Raw genomic sequence first — 27343 nt, forward strand, 5'->3', positions numbered from 1 at the left:
TTATTTCCTCCTTTCTGAAACAGATGGATGACATCGTGGGCCTGGAGGGTGGAAAGAAAATTAAATACTCGCGGTTCGCTTTGAAAAATGGAACTGCAGCTATGAAGAATGTGCACAATGTTAAACTGATCATCCAAAACATGATAAAGCCCCACTCCAATAAAAAAATCAAGGTCCTCAAACGTCCACTTGAGGGAGACTGAGAATGTTATGCAGAATTTAAAAGCATGTCTATTTTGAATCACAGTCAGGACAGTTCATGGCCAAAGAGGCATTTGCGAGGGTCACCTCAAGTCCACACAGACTTCGCCACTTTGCTCATATTTGTAGGAATTAAGGGTAGTCAGGCACTGCCAAAATGGTTCGCCTCAAAACCGATCTTCAAAAGAGGGTTTTCTATCTTTATATCTGGTCTACATTTTATACTAAACAAACCTGAAGAAAACAACCCTGTCCACTTGTGTTGTAAGGCTTTCTATATCATTATTCTGCAAAATCTGTTTGTGGTTATACCCTGTAGGGCCGAATTACTCCAATTTAGTATGTTTTCATTGCAGCAGAATGGAAGGCGAGCTGGTGTGCTCGAGCTGCAGAAGGATGTGTGCAGTTAGAGGAAGGGACTGATATTTATATTCATAGATTTGCAGGGAACCTCTACACAACCTGTTCAAGGCAGGGCAGTTGTGCCTTTATTCCACCCTGCTGGAAATTGGAGCATTTTACCTTTAAGCTGACTTTAGCAGTGGTCACGGAGCTAAATTTATGTCTGTGTGAAAGGGAGATCCAACATATCAGAACACTCCACACCGATGCTGTTGTGCTACACTTCATGCCTCTGATTCTGGATCGAAGTCATGACATGACAGCTTGAGTGGCATTGCACTGACTTGTGCATCTTTAATCCAACAAAAACTTCTAGATATCTAATTTTGTTGATCAGAGGTGAGCTTTTGGTTGCCTATTAAAAATCTGATAGTGTGTGCTCCACCACTGAGAGCATATTGAAAATTTGCTGTGTGCACTCAGTCAGTTATGCCTCATCCACCCCCTTATGAAGGAAAAAAAAACTTCAGCTAGTACCAAGAACAACTTTGCCAGATTGGCCAGAAGAACTTTTATTAAAGTTTAGTTCAGCATGATGGGAAAAAAATTAAAACCACTCGTCTAAATTTAAAACATTTAAGGCCCTGCATACACTTGGCAAGTAAGTAAGTGAAGCTGAGCTAGAACTGAACTTTATTCGTCATCCCACTCAGGATGGTTCCAGTTTATTCTGTGCTTCACTAAGCTACTTCCACTTACAGACATCCCATACATCCATTGGCTTTGCTCACTTCATCCTGTAGAGAGTTAAGAGGAGCTAAAGCCTGTCCTAGCTAACATCAGGTGAGAGGTGAGGTACAATCTGGACATCGTAGAGGAAACACAAAGAGACAGACAGTCATGACGCTCTCTCTCTCTCTCTCTCTCTCTCTCTCTCTCTCACACACACACACACACACACACACACACACACACACACACACACACACACACACACACCTTTTGCCAACTTAAAATTATGCATCTTTGGATTGTGGGAGGAGAAAAAACCCAACACATTGAGAACATGCAAATTCCACAGACTACAGCGAGCAGTTTTGGACCCAGAACCCAATGATGCAGAGCTTATGGAGTCTTCTAGCTCGGTCGATCCCTTGGGGGCGCCACTGTGCTTCCCCTACAGCCTGAGGGGACGCTGCTCCGGAGGCGGACAAAACTGACAAATCTGGACGCCATGATGTTGTCCATCTGCATGAGGATGAGCCTCTCGCTGAGCAGCTGATCACTGTCAGCGATCTTTTTCATCCTACACTGTTCTCCTAAAAATGTCAAACTCTGCCTCTTTATCCTTTTTTTTTCCATTCGCATCCTGTATAACTTCAATTGTATTTCTGTCTTGAGTCCCATCTGACCAAATTGTGCATGAGGGACAGCTGCACAATATTTTCTGAGCTTGTCAGATGTACATAATCAATGCCATCGAAATCTAAATGTTGCTGGATGCAGTTCAACATTCGTACCTACACCTGCTGTGTTTTCTCCGATCTGTTAAAAAATTCTTTTGTAAGTGTTTGAGTCACTCCATCAGTCCGTCATCACTCGCTCATCCAGCAAGTCAGTCAGTCCTTCTGTACAGTGCTGCAGTCATGTTCACATTTTCTTTCCAGAATTTCTCATCTCGTCTCCAAAAGGTGTAAAGCAGTCAGGTCGTCTCGAGCAGTCAGTCAACATTTGCACAATGAGATGTGGTGTTTTCTTTCCAGAATGCCCATTAACATCCAGCTGATATCTGGCTCTGTAACACTCTCTCCAGTTTTGTCTGTGCAAGCTCGTTGTCTGCTCCACTGAGCCTGTCTCCCCGACACAATTTAGGGTTCTCCGAAACTCCTCTACAACTCCCCACAGACTCCACTACTGAGCTCAGCACTCCTTTTCCTCCCACTCCTCCCCTCCCGCCCCCCTTCAGACTAGTCTTGCCCTAACTGTCTTTTCATCTGCTTCTTGTTAAGTGTGCTCAGCAGCATCAGACTTTCTGGTCTTTCCCGCTGGGTTCCTGCTGCTGCCACTGCTGCTGCTGCCCTCAGGTGCAAAAACACCTTGTTAGATATACAGCGTGCGTCTCCTTCTGCTTATTACGTTCCAGTCTGCCAGCTTGAACTGCACCGCTGCAGGCCTACTGAAGTTGAGATTTCCTTATCCATCTTTAATTTTTCAGTCCCGGCTTTTCTCTTCGCTTTTCATCATTTTTTGTCTTTTATCTCTCTCTTCTGTTTCTCCCTCTCTGTGTGTCTCTCTTTCTCTGAGGGAATTACATAAGTCTTACTGTGTGTGTGGGCAGCGTTGCATTTTATGTAAGGCGGACCTGGAAATGGCTAGCGAAACACTTGGGTCTAGCTCTGTTTTTTTTTTCTCTCTCTCCTCTCGCTGCTTGTCTTATAGCCTTGTGTGGTTGTGTGTGTGTGGTTGGGTCATTGGACTGTGGATCTGCGTGGTGGTTGGCTCCAGATATACAATGAGGTGACTCTGCAAGCCCACTCAGAGTCACACACATACACTCGCAGCTTCTTTCTTCTTTTTTTTTAAAGCACACCTTGAAATGCGAAGTGTTGACTTGTAATTTAAAGATGACGACGCTTGTTGACTTGTGATGCACATGTGAAGTGTGTCTGTTTTGAAGGTAAATGGATCCCTGACGGACGAAACGGTCTTCCTCTGCTTTGATTTATTTGAAACTCACTGTTGCTAGGTTTCTGTTCAAGCACAACACGTGTGCACTTTCTAAAGATGGTAGCCAGTTTTTCTGAAACAATAGGATTTCAAAGTGAACAAAAACAAGCTTTTCATTTCAAGCTGACAACCTTGGATTTAGATGATTTAAATTTATTGCAGCAGTTTGACGTGCAGGAAAAGCAGAGGTGTTGATCATGATGTCCAAACACTGTCTGTTTGTCGGTTTGTGGAGGCCCTTGACAGAAATTAAGTATCAAAAAAACATCTCCACAAGTTTCAAAAGAATGCTTTCATTGAACAACAGCAAAAGTTTGAGGTTCCAAGGCAATCAGAAGCTGTTCCAAACATAAAGAACTAGCAATCTAGTGGCATAATGCCCATGACTCTCACCTCATTAAAGGATCTAAATACTTCCTGTAGATAGTAAAATCACTTTGGAGCAGTAATATTTGCAGTAAACAAGAAGACAAAAAAAGCCTTCCACTTTAAGTCATTCCTTAGGTATTTGCTCTTGCATTTTTGGATTTGGAAACCAAAAGAAAAGAAGATACCATCCTTCAGATTCTCTCCTCTTATGTGGAGAAAGTAAAGCCTGCCAGGCATGCCTTGTGCTGCTGATAAAACGCTCTTTGGGGGATGAGGTTTCACAAACTATCGATTCTTCTCATTGAAAACTTCTTCTAGATTTTTTTGGCTCAAGTCTTGCAGCTGTCAGCACAAACCTGTGATTATTATGTAATGCCGACCCCCTCATCTGATTGATATCTACTGTACTTGAACCTCTCCAGTGCTGTTTACCATTTACCATTAATGGTCCCTACAGAGTACAGATTGGCGCGCGGATAAAACAGTTTTCCCCAAGAGCAGGGGAGGGGTTATGTAACAGGTGGCAGGAGGTGATGAAAAAATGTGAAAAATTCTAATGTGTTATTGAATGGAAACAATATCCATAATGCCTTTTTTTAATACCACAGAGACTGGTTGCTGCGTTTGAGCTCTGCTTATAAGGGAGGAAGCAGAAAACACTGATTATTAATGGCATCATTTTATTATTTTCTGAGGAAAAAAAAGTGAAGTCACGGTAAAAAAAAAAACAAAAAAAAAACTTCCTAGAAATAAAAACACCTCTGCACCGCGGAAAACCTGTCACCCTTTGGCAAAATGTGTGCGCAACAGTGCACGCATGTTTGTGTGTGTGCATACTGTATAAATCCCTTTGTGTGTGTTCGCGTGTTCGTGCAGCCACGCGCATCTTCAACTTGTGAGAGATGGGGTGTTTCACTGAGTGGGAATGCCTGGTAGGATGTGTAGGCCCGGGTTACCATGGCAACCATCTGCTGCTACGCTCGCAAGCGTTCGCCGGCAGCCCACACAGTGTGACATCCAGCAGCAAGCCAATCTGAGAGAGAGAGAGAGAGAGAGTATATCTGCGATTAAATGCTGACATTAAGGAGCCATAAATAAGGAAAAATGCACAGCACAAACTGAATCATTGTCATTTTACGTATAATAAAGGTGCATTTGTGCAGAAAGTGTAAGTCAAGGAATTCTTTTGAAATATGTTGTGGTAGTGATGACAGAAGGAGGAGAGGTGTACTGCATCCGAAGCAAAGAACAACACTTTGGCAGATTATGGAATGAACAGAAGGATGTAAAGCTGCTTTAGATATTTTGGAACTTCGAGCTGAAGTTGGGTGAAAAAGAAGTTAGTTAAAGACAATTTTAGACGGCAAGTAAAAGTTGCTTCTATTTGGAATTTCACCGTGGTTTAGAGGTGAAGAAGCTGCCTGCAAATCACAGTATTGTTGCTTTAAATCTGGCCAGAATCCATCATAACATCGCTCCACGGTCTTTCGGCGGCTTTCCACAGTGGGAACTCGGGACAGACATAAGTTGTTGCGAATATTTGCAGGAACTTCTAGTGTTCCCATTTCTATGGCTGTGTAGGATCCAAAAGTGTCAACTGTGCACCAAAACAAACCAAGAGTAGCTCCTGGACATAACTCCAGTTTTATGAGCACCAAGGAAACAGTAAATTTTATCTTCCTGAGGGCCGGAAAATGGTGCTCATTGGCTCAGTCTATTGGTCTGGTGGTAGAGGAGGTTGTCCACTAATTGTAAGGTTGGCAGTTTGATCTTAGGCCCCTCTATGTCCCAAAATGTCTTTGGGCAAAACAGTGAACCCCAGGTTGCTCCCAATGGTGGCACCTTGCATGGTTGCTCCTCAACTATTAATGTGTTTATGATCAGGTAAATGGGAAACAAATTGGAAAGTGCTTTGTAGAACTTAGCTCAGATAAAAACGTGTTTTATAAGTATGGACCATTTACCACCTTCTCCAAGTCTAACCAACCAGCATGAAGCCCCGCACAGCAGCGGTGAGGAATGAACTAAAAGATGCTCCAGAGTTCCAGAAATTCTGTGTGTGAATGTACAGTTGGTGTTGTCACTGTGGATATTGAAATCTCCTAGAAGGAGAATGGATGGTGATGTGGCACAAAGTTGAATCAGAAAGATCAGAGAGGAAGGATGATGTGGTTTGGGGAGCGGTAGATGTTCAATATGCAGTGATGGATGAAATGATTTTCCAAAATGGGGAAAGAAAAATCAGACCAGAGCTTCAGTAAAGCTTGAGGACAACTCTTTAGCCAGAGTGAAACATTACACATTCATTTTCAAAGTGTAAAATACTCACAGCAGTGAATAAAGTAAGAAACATGGTCACATTTTTATGGAGATGGATGTCCATGGAGATCAGAAGCTGTTTCTAGTGACAGCTAAGACAGTTCACTGTTTGAGATCACTTTTAATTAACAAAAACAATCTAAAATAACTGACAGGAGCAGCCTATCTGATGTTTTCGTATGACTGCTTGTGTCTTGCAGATGCAGGAGGTGGGCAGTTCCCAGCGAGGCTCCCAGCGATCCTTCAGTGTCCTGGATCGTCTGCTGCTCACACATCCGGTGTGGCTGCAGCTGTCGCTCAACCAAGAGTCGGCCCTCTACATCCTGCTCAGAGAGCCTGTTGGGGTGAGGGACAATCAATCATACTAATCTTATCATCTCATCAGGTGAAGCAAAACAAGTAAGGTTTTGGCCTACTGATGAGGAACACAATAACGATTCAATTATTGGAGCAGTTTCCTGCAGAAACCCTTACATGTATATTAGTTTAGATCAGGGACCACATTCAGTCCAATTTGAACTCAAGTTGGCCGGACCAATTAAATCACACCATGATAACCTATAAATCTCTCCAAATTTTTTCTTTGTTTTAGTGCAAAAAGCCACGTTCTGGAAATGTTCACATTTAAGGAATTCTCTTTTTACAAAATGTTATGAACAACCTGAAATTTCTTAAGAAAGAGATGTTTGGTTTCAACAATATTAAGTCTCAGTTTATCATTTACACATTACAATTTACAGATCACAGAATGTCTACAAAGGAACAAATGACACAAATGAGACCAAAAACACAAAATGACAAAAACGATTCACAAAGCAACGAATAAAGCGAAACACAAAATTACTAACATAAAACACAAACAAAACAAAAAGGAAACACAAAACACCAAAAACGAGAAACGAAACGACCAAATAAATCTGACGAAAAAGACCAAAAACAAGACAAAATATTACAAAAAATGACAAAAGAACAATGAACAATATAGTATTTTCCTTTATGGTCAAAACAACTTGTCATGGTCTAGAAATTATTTTAAATGTACAATTTTTAAAAATTTACAATTTGCACTTAATGTCTTCTCTATAACTTTTACACTTTACAAAGTCATTGGTTGGATTGGAACCCCTGGCGGGCCTGTTTTGGCCCGCAGGCCGCATGTTTGACACCCCTACTTTAGATCATTCCCAGGAAATACTTATTGCGTCCATGAGTATTCATGGGGCCGCTAGGGTTAGCGAGATCTTAATTTCCGTATAAAGTCCGTCAAAGTTCACATGGACAACCAAATGTAGCCCAAAATTATTCTAACAGTCCACACAGTGTTTCACTTAAAGGGACAGTATTGTGCATGCTTGACAGAAGTGTGCATGGGCAGAATATATAGATGTGACAGAGATACCAAGTGGTCTCCAAGTGGACTAGAAGCATCACAACAACAGCTATATGTCAGTGTTGTTTGCAATGGACTTGTAAAGATGACATATTATGCATCACACAGACCCTTGCATACTTGCGTACAACAGTGGAAGAGAAGAAGTCTGTGTGATGAATCCAGAGGTTCAGGCAAGAGGCAGCTATACTAGCTTAGTCCAAATATCAGAAAACAGCCAACCTACATTTGTCCTTGATTCAAAAATACACCTATCAGCATCTCTGAAGTTCATTGAGTGACAAGTTGTACCTCATTTGGTGGTTAACACACAAATAAAGCAGAAACTTTTGGTTTTATAGGCATATTGCAAGACTAACATTTAAGATGCCTCCTTGTTTGTCTTCTCACAAGGGAAAGCTTGTTTTCTTGGATATCCATGTTAGGAAGGGCCAACCAGTGGTAGAGAGGGTCATTTATAATGACTAATGACCTGAGTGTCACATTCAACCACGAAGGGACTTGAACCCTCAATCTTCTGATCCGAAGTCAGACGCCTTATCCATTAGGCCACGTGGTCCTATGGTCTCATGAAAGCCTTGCTGGCTGATGCTCTGTATAGAATATGTGTACGAGAGTTGTTTTGATCTTTTTCATGCAACTATATGAAATCAAAATGATTCCATTAGGTCACATTTATCACCTATTAACCAGTAACCCTCACACACTTAACTCCATACTAACTTTCTAAAAGGTTGATTTAGAAAGTTGACAGTTATCATTAAACTATAGGCAGACAGTAAATAAATTTCTATCTAGCCATTATTTATTGCCTTACATTGCTATTCACACCATGTGCGCATTCTCCTGAAAAAAATGTCAAATTAGAAATAAAACTGACAATAACATCACTGTACTATGTTTCTATCATGGTTGTTGGTGCTTACAGACTTTTCTAGTGCGCAAATGCAGCTCCAGCCAGAGGAAGGTGCTGTGTTTGAGGGTGACAGCAGACAGAAGTGCCTCCTCTGTTAAGGAGTGCTTCATCTGTGAGGAGGACTCCAGTGAGTATTAAAAAAAAAACACGTTAGATTAGCATCCACCTGCAGCTACAACAATACACTCAACGTCTCTGTGCTCAGCGTTTGTGGCATTGTGCAGTCCATACACTCAGTGGGTGAGGTGATGGGGACACAGAGGATGGCTCCTCAAAATTACTTGCAGCTGCAATATTTCCTGTTAAATTTGAACGAGTGTCTCGCTGCCTCCACAGCTGTCACTCAAGCGCGCTCTCTCTCTCCTGTAAATAGCGTTTGCCTTGGAGAGCTCGGCACTCAGCTTCCCTGACTTGTGTCGGCTGGTGGCCTTCTACTGCATCAGCAGGTAATGTATTACATGTATGGAAGAACGCTTGTGGGCACTCCTGTCCTTTACAATATTGTTTGGGGATTTTCATAGTGAGGGCTCTGTATTCCAAACCTTACCACTGCAGAACAGTGTGGGAAGAACTTTGTAGCAAGAGTTTGGGGATGGTGGAACACTCACTTCGACTGTATTCAGCACCTTTTGGATGAAGCAGAGCACCTTATCCAAAAACACCAGTAGCTTTGCAGCTCACATTCAAAAGCCTCAGACTAGAGGAATAGGAGCTTAAAGCAACAGATGAATAGATTACAGTTGACATAGTGTCCATATACTTTTAACCATGCAGTGAATTAACCAGAAACCTCTGGTCATAGACAGTGCCTGTCCAAAAAAAAAACAAAAGTCACCACCTGGATTTAACTAAATAAATAAGAGCCTTCCATTGGGTAATTACTGCAGCGATGATTATGTTTCAGCTGCAACAACTTATTTAACCCTAGCTGATGCAGTGAGGAGCTTCTCGTTTCTTAAGCAAGCGTGTTTGAAGACATATCTTGTGGTCATAGAAGGGATGTTAATCTGTCTCAGAAGGGTGAAATTATTGGCCTGCATCAAGCAAAGAAAACAACTAAGGAGATTTCTGAAAATGCTAAAATCGAGTTAAAAACTGACAGTGCATTATTAAAACCTGGAAGGATAGTGGAGAACCATCATCTACGAGGAACAAATGTGGTCGGTCATGTGGTCTGATGAGTCCAGATTTATCCTGTTCCATCAGAGTAAGAAGAGAGGTGGATGAAGTGATGAACACATCATAGCTAATGCCTACAGGCCTGTGGGGGTTAGTCAGGTCCAGGTTCAGCAATGTCATGTGCCCAAAGAGTAAGGTCTGCTGAAAATACCAGGTCTTCCATCAATGGAGTTTTTCTTCCCTGATGGCTTGGACATGTTCCAAGATGACAATGCCAGGATTCATGGGGCTCACACTGAGAATGAGTGGATCAGGGAGTATGAGACGTCATTTTCACACATAGATTGGCCTCCATAGAGTCCAGACCTCAGCCCAATTGAGAATCTCTGGGATGTGCTGTAGAAGATGTTGTGCAGTGCTCCGACTCTCCCATCATCAGTATAAGGTCTTGGTAAAAAATTAATGCAGCTCTGGACAGAATTAAATGGTGTGATGTTGTAGAAGCTCACTGAAATGATGCCACGGTGAATGTGTGCCATTCTCAAAGCTAAAGGTGGTCTAATGAAATATTAGAGTGTGCAGCTTTTCTTTTTGGATGAACAGTGTATATGCCAATGCTTGACATGTGTTTTTTCTTTTCCCTGCAGGGATGTGTTGCCTTTCCCTCTACAGCTACCAGAAGCCATCGTTAAAGCCACAACACACAGGCAGCTGGAGGCCATCTCACACATGGGACAAGGTCAGTCATTGTTGGCCTTACTCGGGTAAAGAAAACAGTATTATGTGGTACTTTACAATATATTAAAAGCAATAAGAAACAGGACATATGACACAAACAAAATGAGAGGAAGACATTTCAATAAACACAAGAGATGAAAATGACTTTTAATAAACAAAAGATCATCAGGCAGGAAGTTCTACAGTTGATGAGTCCAAACAGCAAAGGCCAGGTCACCTCTGATGACCAGTTAAGAATCAGGAACCTTCAGAAAAACATAGTCAGAGGATTTTCAAGCATACAGATTGTGCATACAGGCAGGAGCCATGCGTTTCAAGGTGTAAAAAGAAGCAATACAATCTTAAAATCAATCCTAAAGCATGTAGCTCCGAGCACTGCTTTGCCTTCCAGAGCTGCTAAGAAGCTGTGCTTTAAGAACTAAAAACAGATTTTTGGGATGAGATCTGTGACAGAAAACCAAAGTTGTAAATGTGAGAGAGTAAGCTAATAAGTGACTGAAGTGGTGGCTGCCAGCTTGCATCTATTTTAACACAGTGACATGTACTGTTGTAGTGCAGTAGGAGCGAGAGAGGTGTGACTTCATGAAGGCTAAAAACTATAACCAGACTCTTTCTCATCATGGTTCTGCAAAACCAGTCTGCTCTAGTCAGCTTGAAGCAAAAAAATATGGAATATGTGTTGCTTCATTTAAATATTGCTCTTTTTTTGCATTAGTTCTCAAGCAAGCGAATAACATTAAGAACAATAAATCACAGTTCTTTGTGTAGAGTTTGAATGTAGTAAACGCACAATTCATGCGCTGCCTTTTGTAAGGAATTTTATGGTGTTTTCTTGTGGTATGGATGTAGTGAGTAGAAGCTCTAAGATGAAAACTTTAAGCTCTGCCCTTCTGTCTGGATTTTTGACTAGACTTCTGGAGTCCAGTGACTGCTTCAGACATCCAAAATGGACCAGTGGAGACAGTTGCATCAACCAGCAGCAGCCAGGTGCAGACCCAGTGTTCTCTGCTGATTCAAGGCAAACAAGGCAAACTGTGCTTCATCAACCCACTTTTCCTGCAGCTGGAGGTCAGCAAGGTCAGTAAAGTAGTGTAGTTCTATGAGCTGTCTGAAGGACTCCCCTGTTGGTGTTTTTTTTTTGTTCACCTTGCACTTTATTTATCTCTTTTTGAAAGATAAACAACTCAAACAGCAGTGCTGAATCCACTTGTTAATTTCTTTTACAGCAGCCTCAGCTCACAAACCACAGTGCCTCCAATAAGCGGCACCGCTTCAAGCGCAGCATGCGGCTCCGGCTCTCTGAGTCCTCCATGAATCTGTCCCTGGAGGGGATTGGCTCCTACTCACCTCCCCCATCAGTGGAACATCCTGGTGGGTCTGAAAGACTGCAAACCAACCCTCAGAGGAGAGTTCACGCTGGGGCAGGCATCCTGAGGAGAACCCCTGCTGTGTCTCCTGGGTCAGCAGAGGAGGACGACCTAATGTCTGTCTATGTGCCGCAAGTAATACATGTTACAATCTTTATTTGCATTTCAAACCATGCTTATACTCATGTGGATATCTGAGCACACTGTCTGTCTTGGATCATTGTGCAATTCATAATAATATTTTTACGCATGGCTAAAAATCTCATGTAAAATAATTACATCTCTCCTGTTAAGACACCTGCCAAGGTGGAGGAGCCTCCAAAGCCCCAGCAGGAGTTGGGTATCGAGGTGGCAGTTCTGGCCGTGGACCGTCGCCCGGCTCCTTCTTTGGCTGAGCTCGACAGCAGCAGCTCCTTCAGCAGTATGGACGAGGACAATGACTCAGATTCAGATCCAGAAAGCATGGCCCAAACCCAAATGCACACCTACAAGCGTCCGCCGCTGGTGCGTGGCCGTGGCCGTGGTGGGCTGCACCGTATGAGTGAGGCGTTCGTGTGTTTCTTTGCTCCGGACAAGCGGCTGACTCGGCTGGTGGAGGAGCTGTCCAGAGACAGGCGCTCCATCTTCGGCGGCACGGTTCAGGACTTCCTCCTGGAGCAGAGAGAAGTGCTCAAATCCCTGACCTCTGCTTCATCATCCTCCTCTTCCCCACCACATGTGACCTCTGTGCAGCTTCTGCAGAGCCTTCGCCTCTTTCTGTCCCAAGCAAAATGCTGCCTGCTGGACAGCGGAGAGCTGGAGCCTCCCATTGAAACCCTGGTACCACAGAATGAGAAAGGTAAACCAATGGAAACCTGGTAAATGTGTCAATACAAATTTATTGGACACGTCAATGTAAACCACATTATTACCAAAGCATAGTTTGAGCTGTGTAACTGCAGACGGGTAGAAGCTACACTGGTTTGGAAGCAGAAATAATTATAACTGAGTCAGGTGTGATCATGAGGCGCAACCAAATCAACATGTACATCCAATTTTGACTTTATGACACTTTTGGCCTTTTTTGTACAGACAGTCAAAAGACAGAAAACATGGGTAGAAGAGTGGGGAAATGACATGTAGTATGTGGTCATTAGCTGGATTCAAACCCATGACTGTTGCCTTTGAGACTATAGTGTCTGTTTATTGATTTCTCACTCAGCCAAGCTGAGCTATCTGGGTGTCCTGTAAATGATCACGTGGATGAAGCCACTGGGATGTCACCCTCTAGTTTGTGGAGTCTGGTTGTGATGCCCCAAATTAAGTATCTTATTTTGAAACCAGACATGATGAGGGAGTTGTGGATCTGACTGAGAACTTGAGGACACTATATATGGTAGCAACTTGCTAATCACAAGTGAGCCATGCTTCAAAACATAGAATTTACCATCCAGGACTCCAGATCAACTTCTTCACTGGTAGCACCCACCTTGTCACCGTCAAAACGCATCACTTGCTGAACGTTTTCTTAACAATAGACATTTCAATTTACCAATGTTCCGTAAACGCCCCACATTGCAAGCTGCGGCTACTGCTGCTTGGTAGCTGCTAGCCCACTCAACCTGCTGAGCTACAGGGACGTCCAAAAGACTGCATTTTTCAGCAAAAACGGCACATTACATGAAGTTATAAAAGTAGTACTTTTCACCACTGTGGCTAACACTGTAGCTGTCTGTGCCGATTAGAGCAACATGAACACAGCTTACTGATCATCATGTACTCACACAATGAAACTTCCACTCGCACATTCCCCCAAAAAATGTCGCAAATGTGATGATTTTGGTTGCAGTCTGGAGCCCTGCCATCTATTTTCCTCACCGTAAACACTGTGCTATATTGAATTGCACTCATAACTAGGGAGTCCATAATCATATTGAGAAAATATTTATTGAGGTAAAAGATCAAGTGAGAATTGAAGCCATTTTCTCATAGACTTCTATACAACTTGATGTCTTTTTGCAACCGTAGGAGTCTCCCCCTGCTGGCCACAGGGAAGAATGCAGGTTTAGAGCACCTCCGCATTAGCTTTCCATCTTTTATATTTCTGGACAGAAATGGTGGAAGAAACACTTGGATCTTGTACCACAGGTGCTAAATGCTCTGCTACAACTATAGGTCATGTATTTAGATGTATACCTACCTATTAAACTAAATAAGCAAAATAGCTAGTAACTAAACTTATGGCAACAAATGTAGTGGAGCAATATTTACCAATGAATTGTACTGAGTTAGAAGTACAAAGTAACATAAAATGTAAGTAGTCCAGTAAAGCACAAGTAACTCAAAATTACAGATAAGTACAGTACTTGAGTAAAAATACTGAGCTACTTGGCATCACTGATAAACAATCTATGCTTCATGTGGAACTGCAGTTTTCTGGTTCCCGATTTCTTGATCTGCTGAAACAAGAGTCTTAAAAAGTGTTCCAGTTTAAAGCAGAACAAGAAAAGGCAGATTTTAATGCACTTTGTGGCATTTTGCTTCCATAACGTGTGTACTTTCAGACTTCTTGGGGGAAAAAAACATACAAAATACACAATTTAAATATTTATTTGACTACACTTTGGCTATTTGTGCCTGTAGATTTCAAGTACATTAAGGCTATGTTTTGAAAATTGATATTTTCTCAAATACTCCACTTCAGTAGTACCAAATATCTCTCTTTGCCTGATTTATACATGGCATTTTATTCATAACATCATAGCAAGGATGTTTTTTGTGGCTGCACACAGTAATTTCTGAATAGTAGAGTGAAAACAAATATCTAAAATCCTTTAAATCTAATATGCCAATGAAATGGCTTCATCCAGTCTTTAGATTTCCATTCTTACATTTGCGGTACAAAAAAAAATCTTTTTGGAAGTACACAACCAAGGAAACTGCATCATCTATATCTATTGATTATAAGCTGCGCATGATTCACCTGTAGTGTCTGCACTTCACTTCTTTTGATTCCACCAACAAAGGAACTGAAAGTAAGTTTGTCTCACTAAGTGGATTATTGGATTGAACTGAGCTCACTGTGCCGGAACACAGTCCGAGCTCAATATCTTCAACCTTGTACGTTTCTCATATACATGCAGGATTAGTTTATCACATCAAAAGGAGGAGACGGTGAGAGCAGCGAGGGACTGGAGGAGAGAGAGAGACGTGAAAAAAAACTGTACTATTAGAAAACAGTGATTCAATAGACACAGTGCCAGAGGACGCAGGTCTATGGAAACAGACAGCCTTTTCTGATAAATGGTGGGCTGCCCAGGCTCCAGTGAAAGGCACTGTCAACACAAAGTAGTTTGCGTGGGGGGTAGAGCCTCATTCACTGGAGCTCATATTGTCTCTGGTATTTAGAAAACAGCATTAGGAAAGCCCTGCCCGACGCGCCCGCACTCACATCCATCTCATTCAAAGTGTGATTATTGTAAAGACATCGCAGGGTGTTACTTTGGAAGGATTGTAGTCAGATCTTTTGACACAGTCCTGTGCGTAGGTTTCTCTTTTTTGGCCCTGCTTTGTGTGTGGCTGAGTGTGCGCTCGCAGGTGTGTTTGTGTGTAGACGTGTGATGACGGATGGTTGCCTGGCTGTGCAGAGGCTTCAGGGAAGAGTGGTCGGCCGCTGCCTTCCGTCCTCTCTTCCTTCCTTCCTGCGTTGTGATTCTGATTTATCTCGCATTGCGTCGGTGGGAGGCATTTGCATTTTTTTTTCTCCCCCTCGTTTATCATAAAAAGATATCACAGTCCCACGCTCACTTGAAGAGCAGCACGATTCAGGGGAGGGTGGGAGGGAGAGATAGAAATAGGCAGGTTACTTTGAAAATGTAATCAGTTACAGATCTCTGAGTAACGCCAAGAAAAAGTCTGCTTTTTGAAAACAAACCGGCCAGACTGTAATCCCATTACATGTAATCTGTTACTCTCCAGAGCTGGTGAGAAAGAGAGGGATCCTGGGACTGAGCAGAGAGGAAGGGAGAGAGACAGAGGTGGAGGGTGTGAATGATTGATCACAAGGGAGAGTGATATAGTAAGATAAATGAGGGGAGATGTTGGTGGATTATACAGCAGGGAAACATGAAGGATGGAGAGGAGGGAGAGCAGGATATTGATGATGAGTGGAAAACAGAGTACACTGGAGAATTGTTACCCACTTAGTCAGGACTGCCCACTGACTGCAGGAGAATCACTGAGTGTGTTTCCACGTGTGAGAGCATGCATGCATGTGTACTGTACACGTACACGAGTCTGTGTATCACTGTTGCCAGGCCAAAAAAAGCTCTGTTTCTCTAGAATATTAGCTTCTGGGGGACTGAGAAAACAGAATTTATGAGTGTGTGTGCAAGGGGGTTTATTGGAGGAGTTTGCCATTTGGAGAAATATGCATATTTGCTTTCTTTCCAAAAGTGACTTGAAGAGGCTGATTCCACTCTGATGACTCTGTGCTGAGAACAGAATCAGATCAAGCTAAGCCTTGCTTAGCATAAAGACTGGAAGCAGGGGTGAAACAGCCAGCATGACTTTGTCTAAAACAAAAAAAAACAACACATTTTGAGCATTTCTTAAGTTCGCTCATGCAGCAATGCACTGTATGTAGAAATGAGGGAATCCTTCATGATGTCATCCACTGATTTCTATAACAGCAATTTTGAGGCTTAGTGCAGTAGGATGGCTTTCTTGGTGGTACTAATGCAAAGATGAGGATAAGAGTGAGGTGTGAGTGAAGCTGAAGGGCACCATGCAGACATCTCAGCGCCATGGACTGTCCTGTCAGGGCACCCACCTGTCACTCAAAGCAGCGACACCTTTAACAAGAAAAGCACTACTAGTGCTTTTCTTGTTTAATGGAGCGCAGTACTCCGTCAAGGCTGTTCATTCCTCAATTTTGGTATTCAGAAATCACTGTAACATAGAATGTTGCCATTTAATATAGATCTACCCTCAAACTAAATAAATAAATAATTACTTGCAGTTAGCACAGGCATGTCTTATGCATGTGTACGGATACCGAATTACATGACCGAAATGTGTAGCGGGCAGCTGAAATTGATGCAGGCAGCTGACGTAGTGTTCACTTGTTGTCGTAGTTACCGTTACTATCTGGCAGTGACACAGAAATCTTTAACAAATCCATGTATCCAGACCATGAGCTGCATCACTGCCAAACTGTAATGAGGTGGTCTCTGTGTCATTTCTGACCTTCCTTGAAAATTTCATCCAAATCTGTTAGTCTGTTTTTGAGTAATGTTTCACACAGACAAACAGATTCACAGACAGACACACGTACGCCCATCGTCACATAGCTCCGCCACATTCCTTCATGGAGTAATTATGCACAACTTTGAACCTTAATACATTTTTAACCCCTTGTACAGCCGTCATGAATGGACAAATGAGCTGTTATAACCCAAACTATTTTTTGTACCAGGCTGTAAACATGTTTATTCGTGCTGTAAAGTTGGATGTTTTCACATGTACGTCTATGAGCATTGACTCGCTTTTGGAGAAAGCCTCACATGGCCATTTGAGGAACTGCAGTTTTGTGGCACTTGTGCGTTGGCTGAATTTATTGCTGATTTTTCTTTCCTTAGGCTATAATTTGTGTTTTGATGCACTATACTTTATTTAAAAGGCCCAGATTTAGTTGTAATTTTCCAGTTTGTCCATGTAAAGGTCTGCAAACTTACAAAGTCAAAGTCGGTGCTAAAGAGAGGTATTCTGTTCACCAGGAAAGGCTTGCCTCTTTATTTTAACTTGTCAAATTACATGTGTAGTGTGAATGATGATGTCTTGTATAAATTAGGGTTGTAATGGACCTTAGTCTTAATACGAATTTGGAGACAGTGTGAGTGAACAGCATGTGGGTGAGCTTATTTTAAAATCTAAATGAGTGTTATTGTTAGAGTTTTTATGTATCTTAATGTCTGCTGGCATGAGACAGCTTACAGAAAACAAAGTAATAAATGAATGAATAATTAGGACTATAAAGTGAGAAAACAAGGTCAAAAGGTAATTTTACATTCTAGTGTGATCTAAGTTGTGCCATTCCTATTTGGACTAATTGGTGTTATGAGTGACTAGTGAGTAGTTACGACTTGTAGTAACCCAAAATACATGTATTTGTGTGCAATACTTACAATAATTGACATGCAGTCGTGAACTTCAGTGAGTGCTGCTCACTGGACGAAAGAATTAAACAGAATAAAAGCACTTTGTTTCTGTCTTCCAAAAGACAACATTCAGCCGCAATTAAGTGTTTTCTAAAGCGGAAGCGTGTTTCCAGTTTCATCGTTGGCACACATTAACATGACTGCAGCGATGAGTATACCTTTCTGGGCCTCTTGCCAGCGCCTCTAGACACATAGACATGTTTTACTACCTGCAAATGTCTAAAATACAAAGCAAACACACAGAATATCCCAGAATTAGTTCAGTTTCCCCTAACACTGACGCCCTCCCTCTGTCGGCAGACCTGGCGTTGGAGCGGGCCATGTTCTCCTGTGTGCTCCGGCCTCTCAAGTCCCACCTGGAGAAAGCCCTGATCGCTTTGCACAGTCAGGACGGCTCCAGCCAGCGTCTCACCCAGAACATGCTCCGTCTGAAAGGGGACGCGGCCATGGAGCGTCTTGGCGTGAGGACGGGCGTCCCAGACAGCAGACAGGTGGAGAGGGTGAAGCAGAAGCTGATCCTGATGCAGCGGACGCACTCCCCCATCGACAAGGTGCTGCTGCTGCTGCAAGTGTGCAAGTGTGTCCACAAGGCCATGGGGTCCTTACAAGGTGAGACGCTGCACAGCTAAAGAGAAGCCTTTAGAGCCGCATTAAATTGTCATTTTTATTTGGTTTGGTGGATATTTGGTTGGCGAAGCGGATGATAGATTTCCACAGATTGGCTCTAGATTGAACCACCTTAAAACCGAAAAAGCGTAGATGAACAGACAAATGGCAAAGAGTCGGAGGACATTGATATGGAATCAAAGTCCTCGAGCTCAGACCAAAACATCTGGAATTCATGAATAAACTAAATCACTGAAGAAAATACATATGAAATGTAATATAGGGACAGAGTATGACTTAAACAGACTTTCTAGGCCTTATTTCTACTATATTTGATGCTAAGATATTGATTCTTTTCACTTTGAAAGAGTATATGAATTGATTAAGTCAGTAAATGTGGGACGAGGTAAGACTCCACGTGGCCATTTGACATTATTAAAGAATAAGGCTTGTGGTAATTCCATATTTTTGTTTTATTTTCCTGTAAATTTGCTGTAATATTCATAAAAATGATCCTTTTGCTGCTTGAAATCTTCTCTATAAAATTCAAGGTCAGTATTCTTTGCACAGACGAGTATTTTGTCACTTTAAAAAAACTCCCAGTGCCAAAAAACTGTGATGATAGTGTCTTCTTTAACTGCCCTTTTCTTGTTTTCTTCTCAGGACACGAAGTGAGTTGGGACGACTTCTTGCCGTCGTTGTCCTACGTGATCGTGGAGTGTAACAGGCCTCACATCCTGATAGAGGTGGAGTACATGATGGAGCTGCTGGAGCCCTCCTGGCTCGGAGGAGAGGGTATGACCTAAATGCTACTTGTTGATCCAAGAGCTGTGCTGTGTGTTTATTTTGTCCAAATTTCCCAGAAATGTGTTAATATGTTAAACCATTAACAGATTGTCTTGTCTAACTGTAGAAAAGCCGGGATTCGCAATTTAGCACCGTGCTGATGAATCTAGTATATTTGTAAAAGATGCAACAGCCGTACACAAAAAAAGTCGACGCCAGCAGGTAAATGCACAGGTGTGGGCTCACCTAACTTGTCATGTGACTTGTGCAGCTTTAATAAGCTTTTTAAACCCGCAGTTCTGCTGGTTACAAATCAGTGATTTGTCACGAATTAGACTTTTCTTGTTTATCCTTTGACAGTGATCTTTTTTAATTATTGTACTTTTATGTCCATGTGCAGACTGATAAATCGTATTTTTATCCTCAGTGCAGCATGAACATGTTCGATAGACAGACTGTCAGTCATTCACATCATTTGACTGTACAGAAACCACAAACTACTTAAATTTAAGAAGCTGAGCTCAAACAATTTTGGCATTTTTTTCTCAAAAAAAATAAGATGTGTCAAATACTGAATTGGTGTAAAATACTTGTCATGACTTCCAGAGGAAACACAGTCGTCCTCCTTTGCCACCTCCATACAGAACTACACAAGCAGTTTAAAACTGGCTAAACAACAAACAAAATACACTGATTGTCCAAAAAAGTTGCACATTCTAATATTTTATTGGACTGCCTTTAGCTCTGAGAACACTGTGGCGTCGTTTTGATAAGCTTCACAGCATTTTTTTTCTGTCCAGAGTTGCATTCATTTTTCACCAAGATCTTACATTGATGATGGGAGAGTCGGACCGCTGTGCAAAGTCTTCTCCAGCACATCCCAGAGATTCTCAATGGGGCTGAGGTCTGGACTCTGTGGAGGACAATCCATGTGTGAAAATGACGTCTCATGCTCCCTGATCCATTAATTCTCAGTGTGATCCCCATGAATCCTGGCATTGTCATCTTACCCTGATGCCCCCATCACTCTGGAACTGAGTAAATCTGGACTCATCAGACCACATGACCTTCTTTCATTTCTCCAGAGTCCAATCTTTATGCTCCATAGCGAACTGAAACTTTTTTTTTTTTTTCTGATTAGCATCGTTGATCAAGGGTTCTCTTAGAACTATACAGCTGTTCAGTCCCAATCCTTTCAGTTCCCTTTGTATTGTGGATGTGGAAAGTCCCTTACTTCCACTATTAAACATAGCCGTGAGTTCAACTGTTGATTTCCTACGATCTTCTAAGAGTTTGTTCCAGCCACAGTTGTTCCTCGCAGATGATGGTTCACCTCTATCCTTCAGGTTTTATTAATGTGTTGGACAGTTCTTAACCAGATTTTAGTACTTTCAGAAATCTCCTTAGTTGTTTTCTTTGCTTGATGCGGTTCAGTAATTTCACCCTTCTGAGACAGATTAACATCCTTCCCACGACCACAGGACATGTCTTCTAACATGCTTGTTCCAGAAATGAGAAGCTCCTCACTGCACCAGCTAGGGTTAAATACCTTGTTGCTGCTGAAACATATTCATTACTGCAGTTATTATCTGATTATCCTTCACTATTTGCTTAGTTTAATCCAAATGGTGACTTTCTTTTGGACAGGCAGTGTATTTTACAGAGAGCAAGGGAAATTTAACTTTAATTTTGGATCTATTCCACACAGCTGCTGCATGTTTACCTTTTCAATTGCTTACTTTTCGTCTTAAAAATGGCACTAATTGCAGTTCACATTCAGTTGTCTTATTAGTATGTTACCACTCCTGAAAAGTAGCAGCACTTGCCAGTTAGATTGATTAAATGGATCACTTCTGTTTTCTGTAACCTGTTTCAATTCATGCCTCTGACTTCTATCTGCAGCTGTTAAACAGGAGTAGTGCATTTAGTGCAATTTAAGAGTCAATGACTGCTCTCTTATAGGCTGAGCAAAATCAGGAGTGGTGCAAAATCTTGTGTCTTTTTAAGTCCTTTTCCTAATTAAGCACCTTTTCTCCTGCAGGTGGGTACTACCTGACCAGTGTGTATGCCAGCCTGTGTCTGATCCAGAGCCTGGACAAGGACCAGCCCATCTCAGGCTGCCTGATTCCGGAGGCCCAGGAGGCGCTGAAGGAGTGGAGCTGCAGACGGAGCCGAGAGGCCCAGAGACAAAAAGAGAATCAGCAGAGCCAAGTAGGCACCAGCTGCTTTGATTGTAGCAGTACACCACAGAAACACTGCTAGCATTATGTGTGGGCTTGCTATGGAGTAATTTAGTCTGTTGCGTATCACAGAACTTGCCCTGTGTGAAATGCTGATTGATGGGAGCACAGTTGCTTATTTATGCAGCGAGACATGTCTATGTGAATGATATATTTCATTTAAAGAAAGTAAATATATGTTGGAGATGGCTGAGGGTGGATAAAAGGCAGAAAAATCCTAAAACAAATAGCATGGTGGCATGTTTTTACTGGAAAATGGAGGTTTCTTAATCTCCTTTTATGTTCATAAAGTGGATACAGAACTTGGTAAAACTGACATTTTTTCATTGAAGTACGACCAGAAACTCTTAAAACATATTTTTAGAATTTCTTTATTAAGAATTGTGGAACCTTCTTCGATGCAGCTGCAGCTTTGAGTCATCTTTAATAGCTCATATAACCTTTGGAAAGCTGGATTTTGGCCTTATCTCCCTTTCCTATTGACAGGTCCTCCTCAGATTAAATGAGAAGCGTCTGGAGCTGCTTCAGGTTTCTGTACAGATGTTCTAAGGAATGTAAGTCTAGCTTTGACTGGACTACACCAGCAGTCAGAAACGTGTCTTGAAGCCACTCCAGTGTTGTCTTGACTGATTACTTTGAACCATTGCCAGCTAGACTCTGTAGCAGGTTCTCTTCAAAGACCTCTGTGGCTTTGGCAGCATTTATCCTCCCTCCAGTTCCTACTAGTCTCCCCTTCCCTTGCACCTTATAGCATGATACTGCCACCACCGTGCTTCGCTGTAGGGATGGTATTAGCAGGTGACAAGCAGCAGCTGATATACAAAAGAGCATCTTTTCCATCGTATTTCCTTTGTATCAGTTGTACTTAAATTTGGGGGTGGGTCCCGCTGGGGGAGAATAGATTCACTCTAGGAAGGATGTGGATGACTATAAGTAGGATATGGAGTGAAATTAAGAGGAATGACTTTGATTGATGCAGAGAAACTAAAGTGAAAAGAGTTTGCTGATGCTACTGTGCTGACATTTATTTCACTAAAACTCTACTTGACAGTCATAATGACTGATACTATGACAGCTTGTTTTTTTTGGCATTTAAAGGGGAGCATTCCAAAAAAAAAAAAGTTTAAGAACCAGTCCTTTATATGCAGATTCTTCCATCTCTGCAGAGAAATTCTGAAGCTCTGTTGAAGTAAAGGTTTGGTTTTTGGTGTCCTCCCTCACTCAGAATTTGCTCAGTTTGTCAGTTCTAGGAAGACTCTTGGTATTTCTGATGTTTTTTTTCCATTTTACAATTATTTTCTGTGCACTTTGGAACACTTAGAGTTTTGAAGTTATTTTACACCTCCTACTGAATGGGTCTGAGTGAATCCACTCTAAGATTAAATCAAGGTCAAGTAGCGTTCCATGTACAGACTTTAAGTTGCTGCGTGCTGCTTTTTTGCTGCTTTTCTGTAGTATTCCGAAAAAGGGCAAGTTCCAAAAGGCAGAATCACTGACATTAAAATCCATCTATTAGCCATACCAACGATATCTTGACAGTGAGACAGACAGCAATGCATGCTACATTCACACCTATGACCAATTCCGAATCACCAGTTGGCCTACCATGCATGTTTTTCGACTGTAGGAAGAAAAACTCAGAAAAAACCCACACAGACCCAATAATAACACGCAAACTTCACACAGAAAGGTTCCAGTCAACCAGCAGGATAGAATCCCAGAAGCTTCTTGCTATTAGTACACCAAATATGATCATCATTTGGTCAGCTTGGCTTAGATTGTAATTATGACTGCAGGTCAATAAATGGATCGTTGACATTCAAAAAATGTCAGAGATTCAAATTTCTTATTTTCTGAAACATGTTGTGTGAATCTGGACAAATCAGACCACAATCCTGCAGTTTTATCTAGCAGCTACTGAGAAAATCTATCCGTAGTGTGGGGAATGTGTGATTCTACGTCTTTATGCAGCTTGCGAGGATTTTAAAAGTCTGCAGCTGACAACCTACCTGAAGTGATCTGTGTTGATGTTTTGGGTTTAAGCTCCAGCTTATCTTTTACTTCAAGAAGTTTGGAAGACGCAAAGAATCGACTCCAAGCTCTTTCCACAATTCAAACTGTCACAAACCCGTGTTCTGTCTTTCATTTTGAGCAAAAGACAGAAAAGCAAGGCGATAATCCATCCAAAGAGGTCAGACGTTGCAGTACATTAATCATACTGATGGCTGAGCAGCATCACGTTGTCCCACATCTGTGACACTGGCAGGTGGGGCAGAACGAGCGACAGTGACCCATATTTGATTCAAACTTGATCTCAGGTGTAACAGCCACTGCCACAGTCGCTGTGGCTGTCGCTGCCGCTGCTGCCCGGAAAGCCGAGGATAGCACTTGAATGCTCTAGGGGTCAAGAAAGAGGTGAAGATTCTGAGGCAAACAGCGGTTCAGACACCTAAAGCGAGAGAACACACCTGGATTTCCCTTCTTTGCGTGCAAACACGTTTCAAATTCATTTGGGGGGATTAATTTTTAGACATTTTTAGAGGTAATCCGCTGATCTGGGGCCGCCAGCTTACGACTGGGTCTGCACTCACACACACACACACACACACAGACCTTTTATCTACACTCCTATTATCACCCTCCTGGCCCCAGATTGGTACAACGGTCCACCAGATGCCATGGAAAAAAGGCATTGTCATCCACAACGTTTCTGTCTCGTCACGTGGTGCCTCTCCTGGCTTCAAATAGCCGATCTAACTCACCCGGCAGCCAGATTTTCCACTGACACAGGCGGGGATCAGTGAGCCAAGTGCTATGAAGAAGTGGGCGGTCAGATAACATGAAATTTATTGAGCTGCATCTACCCATCGAAGCAGGCAAACACAATATGCACACGGACAGCGAGGAGCTCAGTGACTCTGTAAGTTTTGATGATGGCAGACCTGTTGATTGTAATTGCTACTGTGTGTGTGTGTATGTGTGTGTTTTTGCTTTTTTTATGTGGCCACTTGTGCATCTGTGTGTGTGTTTTGGGGGAGGTAGTTGTGTGTGCAGGTAGGACGGACGGCTGGTGTGTGTGTGTGTTTGTGTGTGGCACAGAAGAGGATTCTCTCCGGTTCCTCAAGGTTGGATGTTTGGTGAAAGGATTTTGTCCAATATGTTTTCACTGTGTGTGTGTGCTTTACCGAGAGCTGTGAGGGCGTCTGTAGGTGGTTGAATCTGACATTATATAATGGTTTAAGTGTTTGAAAAGTGGCAATTGTTGAGACCGACTCGTTAGATTTGCGTTTGATCGCTTTTTGCTCTTTTGGAAATGTCAAAAAGTTTGTGTTTGGATAGAAGTGCAAGTGAGAGAAAACTTCAGCAGCAGCACCAAAGTAGACTGAGCTTAATGGGAGATATTTTGATGAGTTTGGACGCAGACTTGCTCTAATGGATTAATGCTGGGAATTTGTCAATGAAGCTGTAACATGCAACAGAGAAAAGAGCAATATCATGAAGACAATTTTCATGTAAAACTCTTGGACTCGCTGCCTGTGTGTGGGAAGAAGAAGCTTTGTTTTAGAGGCAATTTCTTTTATGAACATCAATTTGGCTCATTTGTTGTAGCGGATTATCAGCCTGTGTGCTCTCACAGTTCTCACTCCTCCTCTGGCTCCATCTCTCTCTCCTCCCCCTCTTTTGCCCTCACTCCATAAGCCTCTTGACCTCTGTTTTGCATGAATACAGTATATATTCACTCTCGTTTTTCCTCTCTCTATCTCCTCCCATCCCACCTCCCTCCCTCCCTCCTTGCAGAGGTGCGTTCGGATACTGTTCCAGGACGGGGAGCGGAGCGCTGTGCGGACGTTGCAGTGGAGAGCCGGAGAGACGAGCCAGGCCCTGGCACAGCTGTGTGCCTCCACCTTCGGAGTGTCCGACCCGCAGCAATACACCCTGTACTGGCGCAGCGGCGGTGAGATGAGGGCCCTGCCGCCTCAGGCCCAGCCCCAGGACCTGGCCAGCCACAGCGAGGGAGGCCCCTCACTCTCCTACCTGAGGACCGACCACGACTTCAGCAAGATGCGGCGGCTCACCAGAGGTGGCGCCGTGGACCTGAGCGAGTCGGTGTGTGAGGAGTGAGTGGGAGGCAGGCAGGGAGGAAGGAGGGAGGAGAAGGAGATGGAGATGGATGGTCGCTCTCGCTTTCTCTCTCTTTCTCTCTCTTGTTCTGTCTCTTTCTCTCCGGCGGTGTGTTGTGTCTCGTCGTGGGTCAGGACTTGTTGTGAAAAACTACAGCCCTTCTCCAGACTAGGAGCAGACCTGAATCGGTAAACTCTTCCCTAAACGGACCAACATGCAGAGCAGAGCAGCACCAACATAGGGACTGTTGCCAAAAGTTGTACTATGTACCACTCAGTGTGGCTGCTAGTGTAAAGGAGTGTACTATTTGTGACATGGAAAATGTGTAATAAATGGAATTTGTCATGTGAAACATGAACCCAGAGTTATACCATGAAGGGATGACATCATTAAAACGTGAGGAGGCTCAAATCCAAAGACAAATTCTGTGAGACTGCTGTTGCCTGGAAACAAAATCACTTCCTGAACGCACACGAGATGGCAAATTGTCCACCGTGCTGATGTAACCCTTTCACAGTATAGTTCTGGGTACAATCTAAAAGACACTTGGATGTTTTATTACTTCACTTGTATGTGTAAAAGTCTGCAGATCTTTGGGTGGAACTATGCTGTTGAAGGAGGGGAATACAGTTTTGTCTAAAAGATGCGATGTGTTATAGCCAAGACCAAACCTCAATACCAAAGTGACATGAAAAACAGACTAAGAGAGGCCATTTTGACAGACAACAGGTGTTTACTTTGAAAGAAATCAGGTTTTTCAAGCTTGAGGAAAGCTTTAAATCAGCTGTTTATTTTTAGAATTACCCACAGAGATGATTTTATTTTTGCTTTTTGGAGAAAAAAAGCGCAGCCTCTCCTCCTTGCTTTGCTATTTAATGGCTTTGGCAGGTGGAGTAATGGGCGAGTAGGAGGGAAGTGATAGAAAAGCATCAGCTCGCTGTTTTTAAAACCATGTGAGGAAGAAAAAAAGCACTTCACATCGACACGCCGAGGCAACCTGCAACAGATTTACTTAATGACTTGCGAATGTATTAAAATCTTTTTTCCGTGTCAGAGTTTTAATCCTTTCAGAACTGCATTCATTCCACGTTTCGATTCACTGCTTTTGAGTTCTACTGTTTCTCTCTTGGCCGAACTGTAAGATAACATTGTGTTCTGAGCGGACTGAGAGGACAGTGTGACCAGTAAACCAGGACCTCACGGTGACTGGTGGAATGTAAATGTACACGTCACCAGCTTCTGGTGCCTCCTGCTGCAAGTCATCACTATCAACTGACTGTTCAAACTCAGTGTCATTACCAATTATCATATTGTGTATTTAAAAACTAACTTTTAATTGTTCAATTTGTTGAGTAGATATCAAACCTAAGTATGGCTTTTCGACATATCGGCAGTTTTCGATCAGCTGAGGAGGTTCATTTTGGGAACTTTGACGTGTTTTGGACATTATTGCATGCTTTTTCATTTAACGTGAAGGTTCTGCGAATGTGGTGTGTGTGTGTGCGTGAAGCATGTGTTCATTGTGAGAGCTCACTATTTCTTTTCAGTGTAAGAAACACATTACTGTATTTTTGTCAGGTAACTCAGTATCGCAATAAAAAATGCAATATCTGTGCTGTTACATCCAGTTTTGTACCCCAGGGGGATTGTGAATGTCTTAAGCAAATTCAGCCACTTGATGGCAGCAAATGCTAATGCCATCGTTTGCATTTGTTATTTATTTTACAGGAGAGTTTGGTTTCTTATCTTGGCATTTCAAAGGATTTGATGTTGATAATTTTCAGCATCAACACATTAATGACAGCACAACATTTGAATGTATGTTAAATTTTATTTAACAGCATGTTTAAAAAGTGGCACTTATTTAAAAAAAATCTTTATATATGACTGACAAATGCTGACAA

General features: G+C 42.4%; 1 protein-coding gene and 1 non-coding gene across 2 annotated transcripts in view; one reads left to right on the forward strand and one right to left on the reverse strand.

The window, feature by feature from the left end:
• Positions 1-27050, forward strand: part of rin1b (Ras and Rab interactor 1b) — a 43131-nt gene extending 16081 nt beyond the window's left edge. The window contains exons 2-12 of the mRNA XM_022202191.2: positions 6159-6302; positions 8277-8391; positions 8638-8710; positions 10031-10122; positions 11032-11198; positions 11348-11623; positions 11783-12326; positions 17986-18294; positions 18955-19086; positions 21119-21288; positions 25116-27050. Coding sequence (XP_022057883.1) covers positions 6159-6302; positions 8277-8391; positions 8638-8710; positions 10031-10122; positions 11032-11198; positions 11348-11623; positions 11783-12326; positions 17986-18294; positions 18955-19086; positions 21119-21288; positions 25116-25439 — 2346 coding nt within the window. The 3' untranslated portion in view covers positions 25440-27050. The remainder of the gene's footprint in view (positions 1-6158; positions 6303-8276; positions 8392-8637; positions 8711-10030; positions 10123-11031; positions 11199-11347; positions 11624-11782; positions 12327-17985; positions 18295-18954; positions 19087-21118; positions 21289-25115) is intronic.
• Positions 7835-7907, reverse strand: trnar-ucg (transfer RNA arginine (anticodon UCG)). The gene has a single exon. It is a non-coding gene; the product is annotated as a tRNA-Arg (tRNA).
• Positions 27051-27343: the final 293 nt, after the last annotated feature.

This window comes from Acanthochromis polyacanthus, chromosome 23, assembly GCF_021347895.1.
Source record: "Acanthochromis polyacanthus isolate Apoly-LR-REF ecotype Palm Island chromosome 23, KAUST_Apoly_ChrSc, whole genome shotgun sequence".
In the NCBI taxonomy this organism is placed as follows: Eukaryota; Metazoa; Chordata; class Actinopteri; family Pomacentridae; genus Acanthochromis; species Acanthochromis polyacanthus.